The sequence below is a fragment of the Trachurus japonicus genome, chromosome 8, assembly GCF_045865225.1.
Source record: "Trachurus japonicus isolate A0001 chromosome 8, Traja_1.0".
Lineage (NCBI taxonomy): Eukaryota > Metazoa > Chordata > Actinopteri > Carangiformes > Carangidae > Trachurus > Trachurus japonicus.
The window spans coordinates 5,848,580-5,869,497 of record NC_140914.1 but is presented as its reverse complement, the minus strand read 5'-3'; the positions used below and the strand labels follow the sequence as shown (position 1 = coordinate 5,869,497).

Below are 20,918 nucleotides of genomic sequence, written 5' to 3'. Positions count from 1 at the left end.
ACACACACACACACACACACATAACACACACTCTCTCTGCCACTGTTAATACGGAGTGTGTCCAGACACAACACACATGCAACGCTGGTTCAGGAGCTTGACTTCAAACCAGGCGTGAAATATGAGTGTGTGCAGATTTGCCCACGGCAGCTTGATGTCAGTCGTCGGCTTGACCGCTGGTCTGTGGCTGCAAACACACAACATTAACACACACACACAGACACACAACAGGTAAACACAGCACAGCAACACTGGTTAGTTAAAGGTGTGTGTATGTGTGGATGTGAAGGAATTTAATTTACAATTTAATCGCTTTTATTGCCGATGTTGTGTGCAGGAACCAGGTCTAAATTTAGTCCGTAAAGGTTCATGAACTTTTGTGGGCGGGGCTTGCAGTGCTGAAACATCTCTGATTGGTCGAGTACTTGTTGCATTTTGATTTTCACCCACAATCTTTAAATAGGGATAGACCTATTATCTGTACGGCCAATAATATCAGCCGATATTCTGCATTTTTACAATAAACGGTATCGGCCGTTTTTTATCACAGGTAATCGATAAAATAAATTCTTACAAATGTACACATTCCTTTGGCTTTGCTGTGTTGGAGTTTGAGTTGTACGGTATACTACTGTATATTCAGTCCAATCCCAGGTGTGTTGTTCTAAATTTTGACACCAAAATTTTCATTTCTACTGCAATTGAATATCGGTTCTAAATATCAGTTATCAGTTCCCTTCATTACTAATAATCTGTATCGGCCCTGAATAAAACATATCGGTCGACCCCTACAGTATTTAAAGCTTCAGCTGCTGGTCGACTATTTTTTTTTTCCCACCATGGTTCAAAAATAGAGTCTCAGAAAAAAGCGTGCGAGATCGACTGATGACAAGCTGTGAAAATGTATATAGCTATGCAGAATCTTTACCACCTTTGCTTTTCTAATCACAGACAACAACAGACAACAGCCTCGTCAACAGTCTCTGAGCTAACGTTAGCTTCTTACTGCTAATCAACTCATCAACAACAAAAACAGACTTTTAATTACAAAAACATGACGAACACTGACTGATATCATAACATGGTGCATGTAACCAACACATGCAGGATATTACACATGGTCCTTGTCTCCCTTTTGCAAAATTATCAGTTGCACCAGACAGGAAGTGCCAATCAACAATCTCTTGCCTTGGGCGCCAACATTTGCCAGGGCCGAGTCTGGACCGCTGTCACTGATAACGGAGAAAAAGTTTTACATGTTTAAGGTTTCAGCCTCCGTGGTTTCAGTCAGAAGTGTGTTTGTTCATGTCCAGGTTTTGTTTGAATGAATGAATGAGTGATTGATTTCTTCACAATAAAAGCCGTCAGCCTTTAATGTGAAGCAGCAGCAGCAGCAGCAGCAGCAGTAGGAAATGTTTGGTTTGCATTAGCACTAATTTAATACAGCTCTGACACGGTGTAAAGACAGAGAACAGTAAACAGTGGGGCTCATATCAATGGGATAAGATTACAAACAGTAATGCTTAATTACATGCGTGCATCGTTTATTGTGAGTCTCTCATGCGTAGGTGGATAATTTGAATCCAGTGTGGGAACAGCAGACTCCACCACCACCAACAATGAAAACTCTCTCTCTCTCTCTACTGTATATATGTATATTTATATATATATTTATATATAACTACATGAGCCATGAACTAAAAATAGAGTGATATCATGAAAATCTGTGTGAGTGTGTCTGCTGGTTTCTCTCCGTCTGTCGTCTGTGGTCGTTCTGGACTTGGTTTGATTTGTTGTGGGCTGTTTAAGTGACGCACTCTTCTTTTTCTTCTGTTTTATTTATTCTCCTCTTCTTTCCACTTTTCTAAACAAACCAGAGATAGGAACTAAATTACCTTTTTGTGCACCAAAGAAAAGACCAAACACCAAAAAACACTGTGAGAAAATAAGTCTGTTAACTCCTTCAGGGCCGAAGAGGGAGGCTGTGATTAAACAGCTGATGCTGCGGCTCTGCAGCTTTTGTCTGAGTGAAGTGTTTTTATTTAATAGCTGCGGGATTTTACGACTGCGTTTGTTTAATGGCGTCAGGACCACATCAGGTTCTAGTTATTAATCACAGTTTTAATCAGCTCCTTTCTGTCTCTCTGAAACTGAAACGTCCTGTCGCTGCATCATGGCTCTGGATGTGTTGGATCTTTTTTTTTTATATTTGTGTGAGTAATAACATGTAAAAAGTGTGAGCAGAGGATGAATAAGAATAAGAAAGGCTGCAGAGCTGCAGAGAGTTTCTGTGACATCCAGCCTGTTTACTCTGACTGGCTGGAGAGCGCAGGGCGAGTCGTGCATCATAAAAAGCCCGTGATGAGTTCTGAGCTTGGGGCTTTAGACGACAAGTTTAAAGATCACAGATCTATTAAGCTGCTGGTGATGAAAAGTGTGTATCTGTGTGTGTGTGTGTGTATGTGTGTGTGTGTGTGTGGAGTTACTCTGGTTGTATTTGTCTCATTCCTTTGAAATCCTCAGAATAGATCCACCTCGTTATGTCGCTGGCTTTGCTCTGTGATTTTCCATCCACTGCTCAGATGTGGACAAGGAGACACGCAAGTTTGTTTGTTTGTTTTTTTTGTCCTCTGCACCTCCTCAACATCCAAAATAACTTTATTTACGCAAGAGACACACTGATGCACACAAAAAACTCACATAGTGTCTGACTGTTGAGTTTAAACATCCACAAAACATCTGAATAATGCAGCACTATAAAGTGTAAACACTACATAAAAGGATTATCAATGTATTTTCAATGAAAGTTAAAGGGATAGTTCAACATTTTGGCAAATTGGCCCATTGCCATAATCCCTATAGTCATAGCAGTAGGTTCGTTACCTTTATTTGTCGGTGCAAGCTATTTTTAGAACGGCGGAGCAGAGTCGCAAGCTGCCCAGAGCTACACTACGGAGGCTGATGGGATTTCTTGGTTTCCCTCATCAAACTCATCAAACACACAATCCAACTCCAAACCGCTCTGGTGGACAAGTTGTGAAAAATCCCACTAGCCTCCATAGTGTAGCTCTGAGCAGCTCACGGCTCTGCTCCGCAGTTCTAAAAATAGCTTGCACCGACAATTAAAGGTAACGAACCTACTGCTGTGACTATAGGGATTATGGCAATGGGCAAATTTGCCAAAATGGTGAACTATCCCTTTAAGAAACACGAGGAGGAGGAGGTGGTGCACAAGAAAAAGTTAAAATAAGTCACAATGATAATATTCACCATTTAATAATAAATAGAATGTATGAAAACAGTTTATAATAAGAATTGATGCAGTTTAAACTCTGTTACACAACATTTAATTCAGGTTAAATTGCAAGAAATATCCTTAAAAACCAGACAATGACGTCCTTGATGGGTAATACTAGGTAATTTAAAACTGCTGTGATAAAACTGCGAGCAGCGACAGAAAATACATCATTCACCGTCCTCTTACTGAACAGTGTTAATATTATAACAGTGACCTTCACCTGTCGCTCCTCACATCGACCCCGGCAGACAGATCTACATCAGAGCTGCTCAATAAAAGAGTGTTTCAGAAGCGAATAATGTGTGAATGTTTTTGTCCGAGCTGCAGCAGAATCTGGACTCAATGAATCAGATTTAGTTTTTATTATTAGTTTCATTTAATTCGACATATTAACGACCAAAGAAAAGTATTTTCCTACTTAACTCATCATTTATAAAGCATTTTTCCTACACTAGTACTAATTAGATGCACTTCTAAATGTTAAACTATTGATAAATAAGTTCATCATCTATTAAACGTCTTACTAACCATTCATACACATTTAAATCTTCATCACTGACATCTCCTAATAACTGTTTAATTGATAATATACTTGATTTATAATGAGAAATATGAGAATATTAATTTAGGCTTACACAACTGTGCTTTTAATTACAGACTAATTAGTGTCAATGTGCCTTATAAATGATGAATTAAGTGTTTAATAATGATAAACTAATGATCAATAGTGTGTTGTTATGTCACAAACCCGTATTCATTTACTTTCTTGAACATTTTTGTAAGTTTCTAGTCCTTGATCTGTTCATTTTTAATTTCTTTTGTATCGTTCAACTTTTAACATATACAATTCTGTAGATTCTGGTATCATGAGGCACTTTTCTGCCGAGATATAATCATATAATGTTTGAGGATGTTTTAAAAAACCCATGAATTTCATGTGTTGAGTCATGAAAAGTCGGAGGAACTTTTTTTTTTTTCTGGAGTTGATTTCATCAGCTCGGCTCAGATTAGCAGCTCGAGCTTGATCCAAAGCAGGTCAGTCAAACTATGCAATGTGCAAATCCAGATGATGTTCATGCAAATGATGAATTTCTAATTTAACAACAAGGAGGACACTAGTGGTGCTGTGTCATCTCAGTGTATATATTTGTGTGTGTGTGTTGAGCTGACTGGTTGTGTGTCCATGTGTGTTGTTTGTGTGTCCCTGATCTCTGACCCGTGTTTTACGTGCCAGAGAATCCACAGAGACGAGGGAGGTTAAAAAAAAAGAAAAAAAAGAACAAGTGTTCCATAACTTAATGAATTTCATTTCATTTGATTCTTTTTATTTTTTCCTTTTTCTTTTTCAAACTATTTCACGCATGGCAAAACACTGTAAATCCATAAACAAACACATAAACAGGCAGAAAGGGAGAAAAAAAAAGAGATTGATGCATTATGAATAAATCATCTGGGTGCTGAAACTCAATATTAACTCTGCGCTGCCTGGAGGCTTGAGAGGGAGCGCACGACAGATCCATCTCTCCAGTCTGAGGAACTAACTGGGAGGCGAGCGCATCACTAAGCACTTATCTCGGGAACTTAATTACCAAAACAAATGATGATTGTCAGCGGCGATGATTCTTCATTACTGTTTTTCTTTACCTAGGGTTGTGTACAGAGTGTGTGTGTGTGTTGGCGGCAGTGGCGTCATTAACACCACTGGGGACTGAATGAAAACCAGGTGAGTCGGTGCATTCGGTCGGTCCTGAGCTGTATTGACCCAATTACCCATGATTCATACATGCTTTAAAGGGATAGTTCAACATTTTTGGCAAATTGGCCCATTGCCATAATCCCTATAGTCATAGCAGTAGGTTCGTTACCTTTAATTGTCGGTGCAAGCTATTTTTAGAACGGCGGAGCAGAGCCGTGAGCTGCTCAGAGCTACGCTACGGAGGCTAATGGGATTTCTTGGTTTCCCTCATCAAACTCATCAAATACACAATCCAGAAACTCCAAAACGCTCTGGACAGAGTTGTTTTAGAGGTAAATACAGAGACTGCTTGATGAAAAACTGCCACCAATGGGAACGAGTATCAGCGGTTTTGCATGAATTTACCTCTAAAACAACTCCGTTCTGTTATTATCTCAAAGCGTGGTGAATGTGCAGGTCACAACTTGTCCACCAGAGCGTTTTGGAGTTGTTGGATTGTGTATTTGATGAGTTTGATGAGGGAAACCAATAAATCCCATGAGCCTCCGACAATTACAGTAAAGGTAATTAAACTACTCCTAAAACGGGATTATGGCAATGGGCTAATTTGCCAAAATGTTGAACTATCCCTTTAAGTTGAAAAGTCTTTCCGTTTAGACAGTTGAGCCTCATTTAAGTCAAAAATACCAACTCTGGATAAAGAGCAGCCGATCAAACTTTACCATTTTTAATTCAGCCCCATTATGGACAAAAAGGACTTTTTTTGTGCTTGAAACATCCAGTTGATAGCAGCAGGTTTTATATCAAGTTTTATCAATTAAATGACAAAATATGAGTTTGATCTGATGCTCTGATCACCAGGACTTCGTCACATTTGTCTGTGCATCTAAAACTTTCATGTCACGTCACAGTCAGTTGATCTCTATGGCCTGATGACGCTGCAGATACATTTTGTTTTTGTTCTTCTTGTTTTTAAATGAGACCTGCAGCCTGATCTATGGAGTTTGGCATTTCACTACAAGCTGCAGCGGTTCGCACTGTCGCCTCACAGCATAGGACATTCTGGGTTCGATCCCATAGGTCCTCTACTCTACTGTGTGGACTGTCTCCAGCTTCCTCTCGCTGTCCAAACACGTGCACTGGCAGGTGTGAATGTGACCGGGTTACAGGGTTATAGCGCTACCTGTCCAGGTGGAGCCGTGCCCTCTGGCTCCACTCCTCTGCACGGACTGAGCTGTAAACACAACTGTTTCTCATTCTGCTAGTTTGTGTTGATTTAACCACCTCATCAACGTTAAGTTACAATAATTAATCACTTAATTGGTTCAGGTTAACAAACAGAGGTTTTTGTATTTTACATCTTTTTTCCCCCTTCCAGCCATGTGATGTTAGATCAGAGATGGACAGAGTACTCGACCCCAGTACTTGAGTAAGAGTACAGATACAACTGGTCAAAATTTACTCTGTTACAAGTAAAAGTAGCTCAGCCGACATGTTACTCGAGTAAGAGTAAAAAAGTACTTGCTTTTAAAGGTACTTAAGTATCCAAAAGTACATGCTTTTAAATTTACTTTAAAGGGACAACGAGGAGTTTTGGAAAAGCGAAGCGTTTTCACACTACATTTATGAGCCTCCGCGCACTGTGAAATTCTTTGACCGGCGCAAGACAGACTCATGTTTTCATTCATCAAGAATTAAAGTCAGAGGTTCGAAGACGATCACATACCGTCGCAGTTCCGACCATAAACGGCGATTTGGCGGTGTTATTCTCATGACTCGCCACGAAGGTAATGCTGGTCGGCTCGACCAGCATTTCCGCCACCACTAATAATAACAAAATAACAATAGAGACAAAACGATATCGAAAATGGGCCCATTAACAAGTGTGGGTAGCGGAGATTCATCCACATTAACGTGAGACTTTTTTATAACCGAATAGAAACTCCTCGTTGTCCCTTTAAGTAAAAGTAAGGGTAAATTTCTTATTTTTCACATCAATGAATAACTATATTTTTTTCTAAATGAATTTAAGGAGCTTTTGACTCTTGTTTCTGAGAATGAACTCTTTGAAATCAGCTGCACTGATGTGCTGCTTTTAGGGGTTAGGGTTTCCTTCCTTGACAAACACAGCTTGTGTTCAATAGTATTTTAGAAAAAAAAAAAAAAAAGAGCAGACCTGAAAGTAACAAGTACTTTTCAGCCTTCCTACCCTAGAAATTCACTCGAGTAAAAGTAAAAATATTTGTCTTGGAAATGTATTCAAGTAAGAATAATAAATACCAAAGAAATCTAATACTCAGGTAAAGAACTTAAGTGCAGTATTCAAGTAAATTTACCCACCACTGTGTTGGATGAGTTGGTGGATAAAGTTCTGCTTGAAAACCAAAAGCACAAAACATAGGTACATACTTTTATTTTTACACTCTATTATAACTAATTAATGTTTCCTTATACAGTGAATTAACATGATAATAAATCTAGGTCTGGTGTGTTCACTGACTCTATGTGGAGGTGTGTTAGGAGGAGGAGGAGGAGGAGGAGGAGGAAGGTTGACCGTGAGTGAAGATGACAGCTAATGGCGTGAAGCCTGTCAGTGCAGCCGGTGTGTCTAAATAACCAGGTGCTGCGGTTTAGTTTCTGCCTGGTTAAACACTGGAATAATTGGTCAAGTTAGCCAGTAATTAGAGCGGCTCCACGGCGCTTGCCTCCCAGAGCCCGGCCGCCGCTCCGCCATGCTAATTGGGCTATTTATACCCAGACACATTGACCGGGCGCTCCGGCTTCCTCTCCAATTCGCTTTTCACCACTTGTTTATTTATTTTTTTTGTTGTATTTTTTTTTCCTCCGCTGTGTGTGTACTCAGGACACCGGGCTGGACTTGCCAACCTCCTCCCCCTCCTCCTCCTCCTCCTCCTCCTCCTCCTCCTCTTCTCCTAAAGCCATTTTTCATTCCAACTTGAGCTCACTGAACTCCTGTCCTCTGCCCTCTGTCTCTTTGTCCATCTGTCTGTTTTCTCTCTCTGTTGTTTTTCCCCTCCCTGTCCTCCTTTTTATTCGCAGCAGCTCCTGTTTCTCCCTCTCTCTCTCTCTTTCTCTTTTTTTTTTTTGTTTGCTAATCAGTGTTTCATGAATGCCAGAGTCTGTGCACGGCACCGTCTCCTTCTCTCTCATGTGAATGTGCGTGCACTTGAGTGAGCCATTCCTCTGCTGTGTGGAGATGGATGTACGTCAGTCAGACCTGCATCCATAAAGGGGAACAATGCAAGATCTGTAACTTAATTAAACAGCTTTGGAGTAATTGTGATGGTTAAATGTCTTTGTTCCAGGGAGAACGGAGGCTCTCTGCCTTCCACCTAGTGTCTCTTGGCCGAAAACCAACCCTGCTAGCCTCCAACCCGCTGTCCCAGATATCATCTCTCGAGATACATGAACGGCACTACAACACAAACACTCTCCGTTATCCATAATCTCTTTGGATCTCATGATAGATAAGACTACACAAACGTACACATTGTAAAACGTATATATTTATAGTGTCATGCAGAAGTTTGAGCACCCCTGGCCAAAATTTCTGTTAATTTTTAAAACATTTTTACATTTAGTTTATTTGATAGGGACAATGCATACATAATAACACTTCCACTCATTACAAACAAGTCAATGTGACTGATGTTCTGCATACAGAGACTATAGCTAATGCTAGTTTACAACTCCCGTCCTAACCCTAGCAAAAGAAAGAAAGTAAGAAGAACGACACCAAAATTACGTTAATTATGAATGTGAACAGTTCAGCAAGTGGAAGATGAAATGATCTCCAGAAAGGCATAAAGTTAAACATGAAACACTCTTTTGCAATATTTTAATCAATATCATCAGTGTATTATTTTAGTTTTCTATACAATTTTAGAGTGAAAAGGGGAAACAAAGCTGCAGCCTGCAAAAGAATGGGAAACCCAGGAGACTTGAGCTCTCAGATAACTTTGACCAAGGTATCAGACAAGATATTTACTATTTGGGGGGGGGGGGGGCTACAAGCTACTAACTATGCAGGGGGCCCAAAACCTTGCTGAGGGCCCTTTTCCTTTTCTGTCATTTTGAAAATTGTAAATTGTTTAAAATGTAAGGGGAATGTGTCGTCTGTAACTTTATGCCTTTTGGAGATAATTTCATCTTGCTTGCTGAACTGTTCACATTAACAGAGATTTTGCCTTTACCTTTGCATGCTACTTTATATACCGTATAACGTTCCCCACCTCGGTAGACATCGCCCTTCTCACCAGCAGTGTTGTAAAATATGCACTCCGAACCTGTAGGAGGAGCTCCATAGCGGAAAAAAAACCAACCAAAACAACAACAAAAAAGCAACCGGACTTGCATAGTTCCCTTTTCAATGGAGCCAGCTGTGGAAACCACACAGGAATACTTTGAATGCTCCTTTCTATAGAAACCCCCCCTCCCCTTCATACAGTATTTCAGTCTTGTGTGTGTAATTTCCGTCCCAGAAATGAGCTGCTGCACATGAGAGCTGCACATCTCCAGCTGTAGATCCCAACCCAATAGCTCTTTCACACCTCTGTGCGTGATGGCCTCCTCTCTATTCTGTCCATCCGCCGCTTGTTATCTCTGCATCTGTATTCTCTCTGCCTTTTTATTATTCTTATATATCCTACCTTTTTTTTCCTCCCCTCACTCTCCTCTTCTGTTTTATTATCCTTCCCTTTTTCCCTTTTCTCTCTGTCTTTCTGTCCCCTTCAGGCGAACCCTCAAACCTCCATCAGGAGCAAACAAGGCTCCTTGACATTCAATTTCCTGCTTGCCACGCACTTCTCTATTGTATGAGCTTCTCCTCCTTTTCTAGGACTCTTTTTGTGTGGCTTGAATAGGTGGATGGATGTGGCATTGGAGGAACGAACAGGCAGAGCGGATGGATGGGATAGATTTTTTTTTTTTTTTTTTTTAAAGTTGGGGTGGTTTTGGTGTCAGCCTACCTGGCCAGAGCTTTAACAGCAAGGTCACTTTGCAGGGATGTTGTCGGGGGGATTTTCAGCCTTTTCTCTTGACAATAGCACACTGACTGTGTTTGGGTGCTGTCAGCATAGGGAACAAAGATTAGCGTCAAGTTCTTCTGTCGTTTTATCTTTGACAAAGTCATAATTGTGGAGAAAGTGGCGCTGTCTAAAAAAAAACATGTCTTTTACTTTAATTGTCTATAGAATAAAATGAAATAAAACAACTCTGACATGTTGGTCGATTGTGGCAACATGGAAATCATTTCAGCATGATGGAAAACACTGTAAATAAGAATCTATAAAAGACTCTGAAGATTAATAAAAGTTTTTTTTTTTTTTGGTTGATTGTCACAAATTAAAAGAAGGTTGCACCTTGTTAAAAGTTGAATTGCTGTAATTGTTACAGAGTTTATGTAATTATGTGGTTACATTGTCGAGAAAGAAGATGAAACATAATCAGTTAATCTGCAGGAAGAGGTTGGCTTCATGGCAGTGATGACATTTTGACAAATTAGTTTTTATTTTTCAGTTATTAAACGATTCACAGCTGCAGGTGCTGATGGTACTGAAGAAATGACTGGAGTGGAGAGACACTGACTGACTGACTGACTGACTGACTGACTGACTGGTATTTCCACCACTGTTCAGCCGAGTATAAAGCTACAGTTTACTGAGGCTGCAGGGAAGAGGAGGAGCACTTCCGCTACACTGAGCTTCACCTCCGTTACAGCAGATTAATGACTTTCATCACATGTATCATTATTATTAAAGCAACTACAAAGAACTTATAATAATAATAAGCAACTACAAAGAACTTATAATAACGGACCATTACGAGACAGAGTTGTTTTAGAGGTAAATACAGAGACTGCTTGCTGAAAAACTGCCCCTGAAGGCAATGCGCATCAGCGGTTTTGCATGAATTTACCTCTAAAACAACTCTGTCTGGTAACGTTCTGTTATTATCTCATAGCGTGGTGAATGTGCAGGTCACAACTTGTCCACCAGAGCGTTTTGGAGTTGTTGGATTGTGTATTTGATGAGTTTGATGAGGAAAACCAAGAAATCCCATGAGCCTCCGTAGCGTAGCTCTGAGCAGCTCGTGGCTCTGCTCCGCCGTTCTAAAAATAGCTTGCATCGACAATTAAAGGTACCGAACCTACTGCTACGACTATAGGGATTATGGCAATGGGCCAATTTGCCAAAATGTTGACCTATCCCTTTAAAATTGAGCTGTTGCTATGTTAGCCAGGAAAAACTGAGCTCAATTTCATCGCTGTTATTTTCATCATGGCTGATACTGGGACAGTGTAGTAGCTTTAAAAGACGCAAAGGAGAAAATGACTGACTGATGAAGTTACACTGCTCTTCTAAAATGATTTGGCACAAACAATGATGACATCTTAGCTTCTTTGTTGTTTGATTAACTCACCTTTTAGACCCTTGACCGACTGACTGACTGACTGACTGACTGATATTTCCACCACTGAGTTTCAAGCCACAGTTTACTGAGGCTTACTCTGGTTTCCCGGCTGCAGGGAAGAGGAGGAGCACTTCCGCTACACTGAGCGTCACCTCCATTACAGCAGATTAACGACTTTCATCACACGTATCATTATTATTATTAAAAGAGGCAGAGGGAGAACCAAACATAAGACACAAAGAGCAGGAGAAAGAGAGAAAGAGAGAGAGAGAAGTCGTCTCTAACGAGGCTTCGTACTAACGACTACAACTCTACATATCAAACAGAGAGGATTAGACGGGAAAACCTCCCTCTGATAAAACTCTGTCACGTTCTGGAGTTGGATTTAAAAACTAAACTATTGTGGATCCCATGCAGACAGAGGCTGAGCTCTGTGTTAGAGGCTGAATAAAGAAATATCGTCTGTCTCAGTAGCTCACCTGACGACGTTGTACGGCGGTTATAAAATCTGGATTTCAGCAGCAGCAGCTCGGAGGTGACAGGTGTTTTAAACTTGTAGCCTCTTCTGCTCACATTTGTTCTGTTGCATCAAAGAAACTGAAATCCAGGTCATAAAATGAGACATGTACTTTGTTTTTATTGAGACGTCATTCATATATGTGATATTTTAAGATATGATAAAAAAAAAGAAATGTCCAATATTGCAGCAGTAGATATCATATAAGGAATAAGGAGCACAATTATAAATACAAAGCAATAATAAAAAAGCAATATTCATATAAAATATGTGCAGATGTGCAAATATATACTGAGAACCGATATATTATGTACAGATATAACACTGGTGTTGTACACTGTATGTTACTGTACTGTAGGGGTGTACCCGAACCCGAATACGTTATTCGGAAGTAGGCTACACAAATAATGCTTTGATCCCAAGAAAAAGAAACATCTGGATCAGCAACAGCACATAACCAGGTGATTCTGGTTCACACTCCAACACAGTAGGTGGTGGTAATGCACCTTAACGTTGCTGCGCTGCCATAGAAGCACAACACGAGTAGAGCGCCAAACACGAGCAGGCAGCTTTCATTTGTGTCTAGTTCAAGTTAGAGTTGCTAAGAAACAGCAACTCCCAGCATGCATTGCATTACAGTAGACAGGAAGTGCTCACCGATACTTCCAGGGTCACCGTTCAACAACTTAGCATTTTTCTCATAGACAATAATGGGAAAAGAAGCGGCTATAAAACGGTGGATAATTGTTTTTGAGTGTCACAACCCTCTGCGAAACGACTCGTTTCTCTACCAGAATTTGATCCATTCAGTCCGATTACATTTGGAAAGTCTAGAAGAGCCCCACTTCTGGTTTCTTCCCGAATACGAATACAAAGTTTTTTTTAAAAGCCCGAATCTGAATCCGAATAGTGCACTGGCTGTACACCCCTAATATATAAATCAATAATTTCGTCATGCTTTGTATGATGGCAATAAAGATATCTAATCTAATCTAATCTAATCTATATAGTGTGTTTGTATGGCTGCTATTGGTGCAGCGCTTTTCCTTATGATCCTTTTATTACAATCTGCAACTCACTCACCAGTCGACTCACTAATTCACTAATTGATTAACTAACTGATTAACTAACTAACTGTGTTCTGGACCAGGCTGCAGCTCCAAGTCATTTATTCTATGAGACGGAGGCCGAGGTGAAAAAAAAACAACAAAAAACTGCAAGTCAGTCAATCCAGGCAGTCGGAAATTACTTAGTAATTAGTGTGTGTGTGAGTATGTGATTGTGTGTTTGTGTGTGCTGCTCATGAGCGCAGTCCTCCGTGTGTGTGTGTGTCTCTGTGTGTGTTGCAGTGAGTCCTGTTGAGAGATAAATGAGTCTGGTTGACATTGTCTGGAACAGGTGGTGAAGTCAGCAGGGAAGACACACAGACAACTCTCATGCACACACACACACACACAGGCATGCACACACACACAACACACACACACACACACACACTCTCTCTCCCACACCCAATTTGACTTCAATGCCGATTTTCTGGCTTGTTTGAGAGTGTATCCAGGCTGAGTGGATAAAGGAGGAAGAATAGGTTGTCTTTGAATGGCCCCCATATCGAGTGGCTGATGTATTGATTACAGAGGCAGAGGAGCCGCATTAATCATTCACAGCATGTTTGATTGACTGATTTATTATCTCTTTATGAACAGTGCATGCTCTTTATTAGCCCGCGTGAAAAAAAACAACAGTGAGCGTGTTAAAGGCACAGTTCACCCTGGAAGAAGAACTCCTCCTCCTCCTCCTCCTCCTTGATAGTGAACATACTGACCATTAAAATAACGTGTTTGTGTGTGTTTGTGTGTGTGTTTCCAGGTGAGTGTGGTGCAGGACTCTGTCAACATCTCGGGCCAGAGCAGCGTGAACATGGTGAAGGTTCCTGACTGCAGACTGGCCGAGGAGCTGGGAGACCTCTGGGAGAACTCCAGGTTCACCGACTGCTCGCTGTGTGTCGCCGGGAAGAAGTTCCAGGCGCATAAAGCGATCCTGGCAGGTGAGAGAGTTCAACATGTCTACACAGGTGCTGCACTTATACCACAGTCTTTATTTTATATCTACAGTACATGGGGTCAGTCTTTATTTTATATCTATACAGGTACAGTCTTTATTTTATACCTACAAAGGTACAATCTTTATTTGATATCTACACGGGTACGATCTTTATACCTCAACACCATGAGGTATAAACCTCAACAAGAACAGTCTATATATCTATCAGGAAAGGAACGGATGGCTGCTTGCCTATGCTGGCCACCCCCCACTCCCCCCTTCTCCTCCCCTCTCCTCATGTATTTCTTTCAAACTGTAATTTACCAGCAATGGGATCAATAAAGTATCTATCTCTTTATTTTTCAATAGTTTTGGTCGGTGTTCTTTGACCTTTTGATCCCAGTCTCGAATGAGAGCAGAGCTTTGTTTTGGTACGTGATATGAGACGCGACCGGCGCGATGACGTGGAGTCACGTAACGCTCAGTGTCATCACGTAGATTAGCGGGTTGACCCGGGTCTGGCGTTCCCACTGCAAGCCGATCAGAGCCGAGCCGATTGAAGGCGATTTTAACCCGCGTCGCTTGCCGAGTCGTTTGACACGGGTCGGTGCGCCTTTCCCACTGCCACCAAAAGCAGATTGTTAGCGGGTTTAAACAGGTTTTTTGACCAGTGGGAAAGGGGTATATCTATCTATCTATCTATCTATCTATCTATCTATCTATCTATCTATCTATCTATCTATCTATCTATCTATCTATCTATCTATCTATCTATCTATCTACACAGGTACAGTCTTTATTTTATACCTACATGGGCATAGTCTTTATTTTTATTGTTTTGATTTGGTATTTACTATTATTTCCTTTTTTGATATGAATACAGGTATTCTTCTTCTTCTTCTTGCTCTTCTTCTTATCATTATTACAGTAATAGAGCTTTATTGCAGACACAGGTAGGTCCATATATAATACATCATACAGTATAAATAGTTTAAAAAATGAGGAAAATACAAAGATATGCAGGCTATTGCACCAATGCCACCTTAGCCTAGCAGCTTTTCAAGAGGCTGACTAGGGCTTCAGTTATGTGGTTCTCTGATTTGTCCAGGCGACACATAAAACTAAACTAAACACTAAAGAGTGCCTCACAGGTTAGCACTCTATTGGACACAAACAATTGACTGGTGCTATGCCACCTAGGGACACAAAGCAGTAACCTCATTGCATCGTTGTTTGCTATCTTGAGCCTCTGCATACTCTTTTTCTTATAGTTAGACCACAATTGAGCAGCATATAAAGGTGTTATAGGTTCTCAACTGCGCTGTTGATATTATTATTATATTATAGTAGTAGTGGTAGTTGTTTAATTATATAACATACTGTATTTTAATATATTACATCATATACTTTCCCTTTTTATACTTTTCCCTTTCACGCAACACAGATTAATGCAACTACATCACATCAAACTGTGATTAATACACACACACACATAACAGAGACACACTATACACACTGTATTTCATGTACATGTTGTGAACTCTGTGTGTGTCACTTGTTTTTGTAATTACAAAGTCAGTAACAAGAAAAAAACACAAGCAAACACTTATTTATCAGTGCAGTGGCACGGTGACTTTGTGTTTCATGGTGTCGTTTGCAGTGAAAACATGACGTGTTGTAATAAGTTAAACACCAGGAGCAGCAGCAGCAGCAGCAGAGCAGCCAACCTCTGTCGTTGTCGTGTCTTTGTAAATTCAAAGGAGTCTGAACACACGAAAACTTCCAACATGTCTCTTGTAACTGTCGTGTTTCTCTGACAGTTATTCCCATACACACACTCACACACACAGAGAATCGTTAATGGACGCAGTAATAGAGACGTACTGTAGTCGTGTTCGCTTCACTTCAGAGCCGCAGCTAATTAGATTATTCTGATGGTTTTTTGTTTTGCGAAATGTCAGAATGTAGAGAAAACACAAGATGTGAAACAGAAGCGTTTCTCTCGGTGAATCACTAGAATCAAAAGAAGCTGCCGCGCACTGTCTCACTCTCAGATTATCCTTTTATTAAAGCAACGTCTCGGTCAGTTTGACCTTCATCAGGCGTATCAAAACATCTCAACAATAATACATCTATATATACAGTATATATTCCCAGTGGGTACAACTGGCCAATCAGGAGACTGGGGGGCTCAATTAACATATAAACATCATAAAGTCTTACATGATATGACAATATTAAAATATATATATATATATATATAAAGACATTTTTTGGAGAACTATAGTCTCAAGCAACAAAGATTAGAAGTGTATAAATAGAGGCAACTATGCCAATTATTAAAAAGTCTATTTATGGTAACACTTTACAATAAGGGTCCCTTAATTAATGTTAGTTAGTACATTATTAAGCATTAATATATAAACTAATGTGTTAATTAATGCTGAGTAATGCATACATAATGATAACTAATTACATTATTCAACTTTTATTATTACTTAATAATTTATATAATACTAACTTTGAGTAGTAAACATTTATTAACTGCTTACTAATGTGTTTCCTAATCCTAAGTAATTCATAATAATGATTGTTAATATATCTGTAAACAGTTAATTAATGCTTAATAATGTAACGTTAATTAATGGACCCATATTGTAAAGTGTTACCAGACATTTTCTTTTGGAGAACTACAGTATAGTCTCAAGCAACAAAGATTAGAAGTATATAAATATTAAAAATTCTATTTATTAGTTTTTTTAGTATATCAACAACAGTTCTAGGGGCTACAGTACGATGTCAAGAGTAAATAGCCAACATCTATATACTAAAAAGGAGGTGAATCACTAGAATGTATTGATATCTGGGGTTAGTGATGGTGATAAATGATCATGACTTTCTGTCAGTTGTCTGATTGATTTATTGGGTTTTTTGTCCAATACACAACCGATACACAAGACGAGTGCAGTGGGAAAGGTATGATCATACAGCTAATGGCTTTAGCACTCGCTCACTTCCAGACTAATAAAAGAGGGGGAGGGAGGGGAGACGGGGGGTCGGGGTGTGTGTGTTATTATTCATGGTGGAGTTTGTCGTTATCGTCCCCGGTTTCATTTCATTTCAGAGTTTTAGTTTCGGTCTAAATGTTATTTCAAATGCTTTTTTTTTTCTTCTCTCCACTGTGACAAGAATGAAATTCCGGGGGAAATACTTCATCAAATTTTTAATTTTAATGAATAATTTCCTCCGTTTGCCACAGGGATGGTTAAATTTGAATACATTCGATTTTTTTTTTTTTTCCGTATAGGAGTTTTCGTTCGGTTCGACTTATTGACGCCTCGCAGCACCTGAGCCGAGCGGAGCAGAGCAGAGCGTCCTCGTCCTCGTCCAACCGCCAAGACGCCGGTCACGTGACAAACAAACACGCAAATAAGATTTAAAAAAGTGAAAACAAGAGGATGTGAAGGTGGTGAAACAACTTGTTGCAGGTTTTGACACTTTGACGACAGCCGAGGCGTCACAGAAGTGAAAAGTTTGAGGGAGCTGGTGGTGAACTGTGTGTCTCCGTGGAGACGAGGAGAGGCTGTTCATTATTGGATTTGTTGAAATGTGTGTGTGAGGAGCCATTTTAATTATGTGCTGCTGTGGTTTGGGGTCTTCCCCTCTCTCTCTCTTTCTCTCTCTGCTCTGCTCTGCTCGGTCCAGAAGATGACGTCCCTCCTCCTCTTTCTCGTTATTCCCCCTCTCGGCTGTTCCCGTGACAACTCTCCCGGCCGTTAATCGCCGTGGAGACGGACAGAGAGGGGATCAAACAGAAGGAAGGGAGAGCAACTCAAATTGGCTCCACACTGGCCATGTGATCTCTGTGCCACCCAGTCTCTCTGCCGTTCTGCCTCCTTCACTCCCTCCTCTCCGCCTCTTTCTCAGCATCCCTTCTTCCCCTCTATCTACTACTTTCATCCTTTCTTCTCCTCCTCCTCCTCCTGTGGTGAGTTACCTCCACACATCCCTCTCATCCCTGTCAGTTCTTTTGTCTTTTTTCTCACCTCTCACATTTTGCTCACTTCCCCTTCTCTCAGTCTATCTCTCTCTCTTTCACTCTCCATCACCCTCTCTCTCATCCACCCCTTCCCTTTGTTGCTGCAGTATGAGCTCACCAGAGCCGAGCTGCACCACACAGACAGACAGACAGACTGACTGACTGACTGACTGACTGACTGACTAACTGACTGGGTTTGTCTCCACGTTCCCACCTGGACGTTCAGGTCTGACTGGGGCTGATTTGGTACCAAAACACATGAACTGTGCTGCTGAAGGAAAAAAACAAACCCAGAACGAGACGAGACTGGATCCTCAAAGACGACGAGAGAACTAAACCTCCTTTTAGTTCTTCGTTAAGTCGCTTTTCGTCTCTGCTGAAGCTGTTTTCACAAATCAAGTGCTCTGAAACCTGAGTCGTCTGGTTTCCAGTTTCCAGCAAGTAAAACAAAACCACGCAGCTCCTGAGACTGAGGAAGAAACAAGGAGGAAGGAAACATGGAGATGGAGGTTTTTATTATTTTACATCAGTTCCTCCGAACCAGCTGTAAATAGTTAGTTAACCTCAACCGACTTTTAATTATCTGATTTTTTATTTTTTTCAGAGCTGCCACAGTTCAGTTCAGTTCACAATCATAATCATAATTATAATCATAAAAATTGAAGTAATTAGAACCATTTTCTTAACCTGAAACATCTACTCATTAGATTCACCTGGAAACAACACCAAACTTTATTTATATGGCACATTTTATACAAGAAATGTAACACAACACTTGTGAAAATGCGTAAAATTAAAACTTATAATTGTTAACTCCTTATAAAAACTATACATTATGAAGCATCAGTTAGTGATTAATGCATCATTTATAAAGCATTCTTCTGATAGTGATACTACTTGTTATCAAAGTTAAACAATGGATTATTAAACTCATCAATAATGGTGCATAAATCAGCTATTAAAGGGATAGTTCACCCAAAATTAAAATTTCACTCATTATCTACTCACCCTCATGTGGACTAAGGGCTGGGAGAAGTTTCAGAGTCCTCCGTGGCTTCTCTGAGTTACAGCGGGGGTCCGTGCAGCAGTGCATGTCCATATAACAGTTGCAAATGGATACTAACTGTCTTCGTAACAAAAAGACACACCAAAAAACATCCAAATACCTCCATAGTGCTCATCTGTAATGTCCGTCTTGTATTGAAGCCCCGACATGAGAAATTGTTCCGAAAAAATCGATATATTTTTTTTTATTCTATATTTTAAGCTTGTTTGTAGCGGAAGCTCCTCTTCCTGGTCCGTCCAAATCTCGCGAGATTTGCGCCAGCGTCAGTGCGATTACTGACGCCGCCGCAAATCGCGCAAGATTTGACGGACATTACATACGAGCAGCATGCCCTTAGTCGACATGAGGGTGAGTAGATAATGAGTGCAATTTGAATTTTGGGTGAACTATCCCTTTAAGCTCATCAATAATGATGCATAAACCAGCTATTTCATAAATAACAAACCAGTTATTTAGTAGCTGTCAGTGCTTCATAAGATCATTTATAAAGTGTCAGTAAATGATGAATAAAGTATTTCTGCCGCACTGATTGAAACATGAACTAATGGTCAATGAAAGTGTTGATTTTATAAAGTACTCGACTAACAAGTTCATAGTTTCCTTTTAAAAACACTCTCTGTTACAACCACAGTTTTATTATACAGCAGATATAGAAATAGTCATTTTTTTCCTGACTTTTCTCTTGTGTGTTCACCTTCCTTCACTCGCCACTGATGCTTCATTTGGCCGCGACTCGACCTTGTGATGAGTGAATCAGTCTCTCCACCTCCTGATCCTCAGCTCCTCGCTGTTCTCAGTGTTTAGTCCAAAAGGTTCAGACTTTCACCAGGTAGTTTGTGTCTCGATCCCGTGCACGACTCCGACCCTGACGTTGGACACTGTCCTCCATCGATGTGAACGTCCTCAAGCCACATTTTTCCTCTTTTTATCAGTTGAACACTTGTGGCTCGATGTGCAGAGTTTGATGGATGAGACCACGTTTCCAAAGTGAGTAATTAACCGGCTGTAGCTAGCTGTGCAGTTAATAAGTCATTATTAAGGACTTAAAATTAATTAGAATATCACGGACTTTGACACGCACTTAATAATGTGTTAAACATTTGTTAAATTTTAATCACTAGTTAATTAAGCATTTATTAGAGAGAACGGTCATGTGAAGTGTTATAACCCAGCGAGCACCGAAGACGACACCGGTTGATGGGTGATTCCCAGGAAAAGGCCAAACTGGCTCCGCTGCTTCCTGTGCTGCTGAAGAAGTGAGTGGTGGTCGAGTTCAGGAGGGAAAATTCACAGTGTTGAAACAAGAACGTGTCGTGGACAAAGTACACAACTTCAGTATTTGAGTAAAAGTACAGAGACTCATGGTCAATATTACTCCAATACAAGTGAAAGTAGCTTAGTCAAAATATTACTGAAGTGTAACTACTAAATCTGCTTAAAAAATACTTAACAATATATCAAAATATAAAATAAAATATTTCAAAAATATCTCAAACATAATTTTCATCATTCTTCGTTCATCATCAGAGACTGCTTGATGAAAAACTGTCCCTGAAGGCAACGTGCATCAGCAGTTTTGCATGAATTTACCTCTAAAACAACTCTGTCTGGTAACGTTGTGTTATTATCTCATAGCGTGGTGAATGTGCAGGTCACAACTTGTCCACCAGAGCGTTTTGGAGTTGTTGGATTGTGTATTTGATGAGTTTGATGAGGGAAACCAAGAAATCCCATGAGCCTCCGTAGCGTAGCTCTGAGCAGCTCACGGCTCCGCTCCGCCGTTCTAAAAATAGCTTGCACCGACAATTAAAGGTAACAAACCTACTG

General features: G+C 40.2%; 1 protein-coding gene across 1 annotated transcript in view; it reads left to right on the top strand.

Moving 5' to 3' along the window:
* spop (speckle type BTB/POZ protein) overlaps positions 1–20,918 on the top strand; it is a 146,008-nt gene that overhangs the window by 108,052 nt on the left and 17,038 nt on the right. Inside the window, exon 7 of the mRNA XM_085783411.1 lies at positions 13,813–13,990. Within this exon, the coding sequence (XP_085639537.1) occupies positions 13,813–13,990 (178 nt within the window). The remainder of the gene's footprint in view (positions 1–13,812; positions 13,991–20,918) is intronic.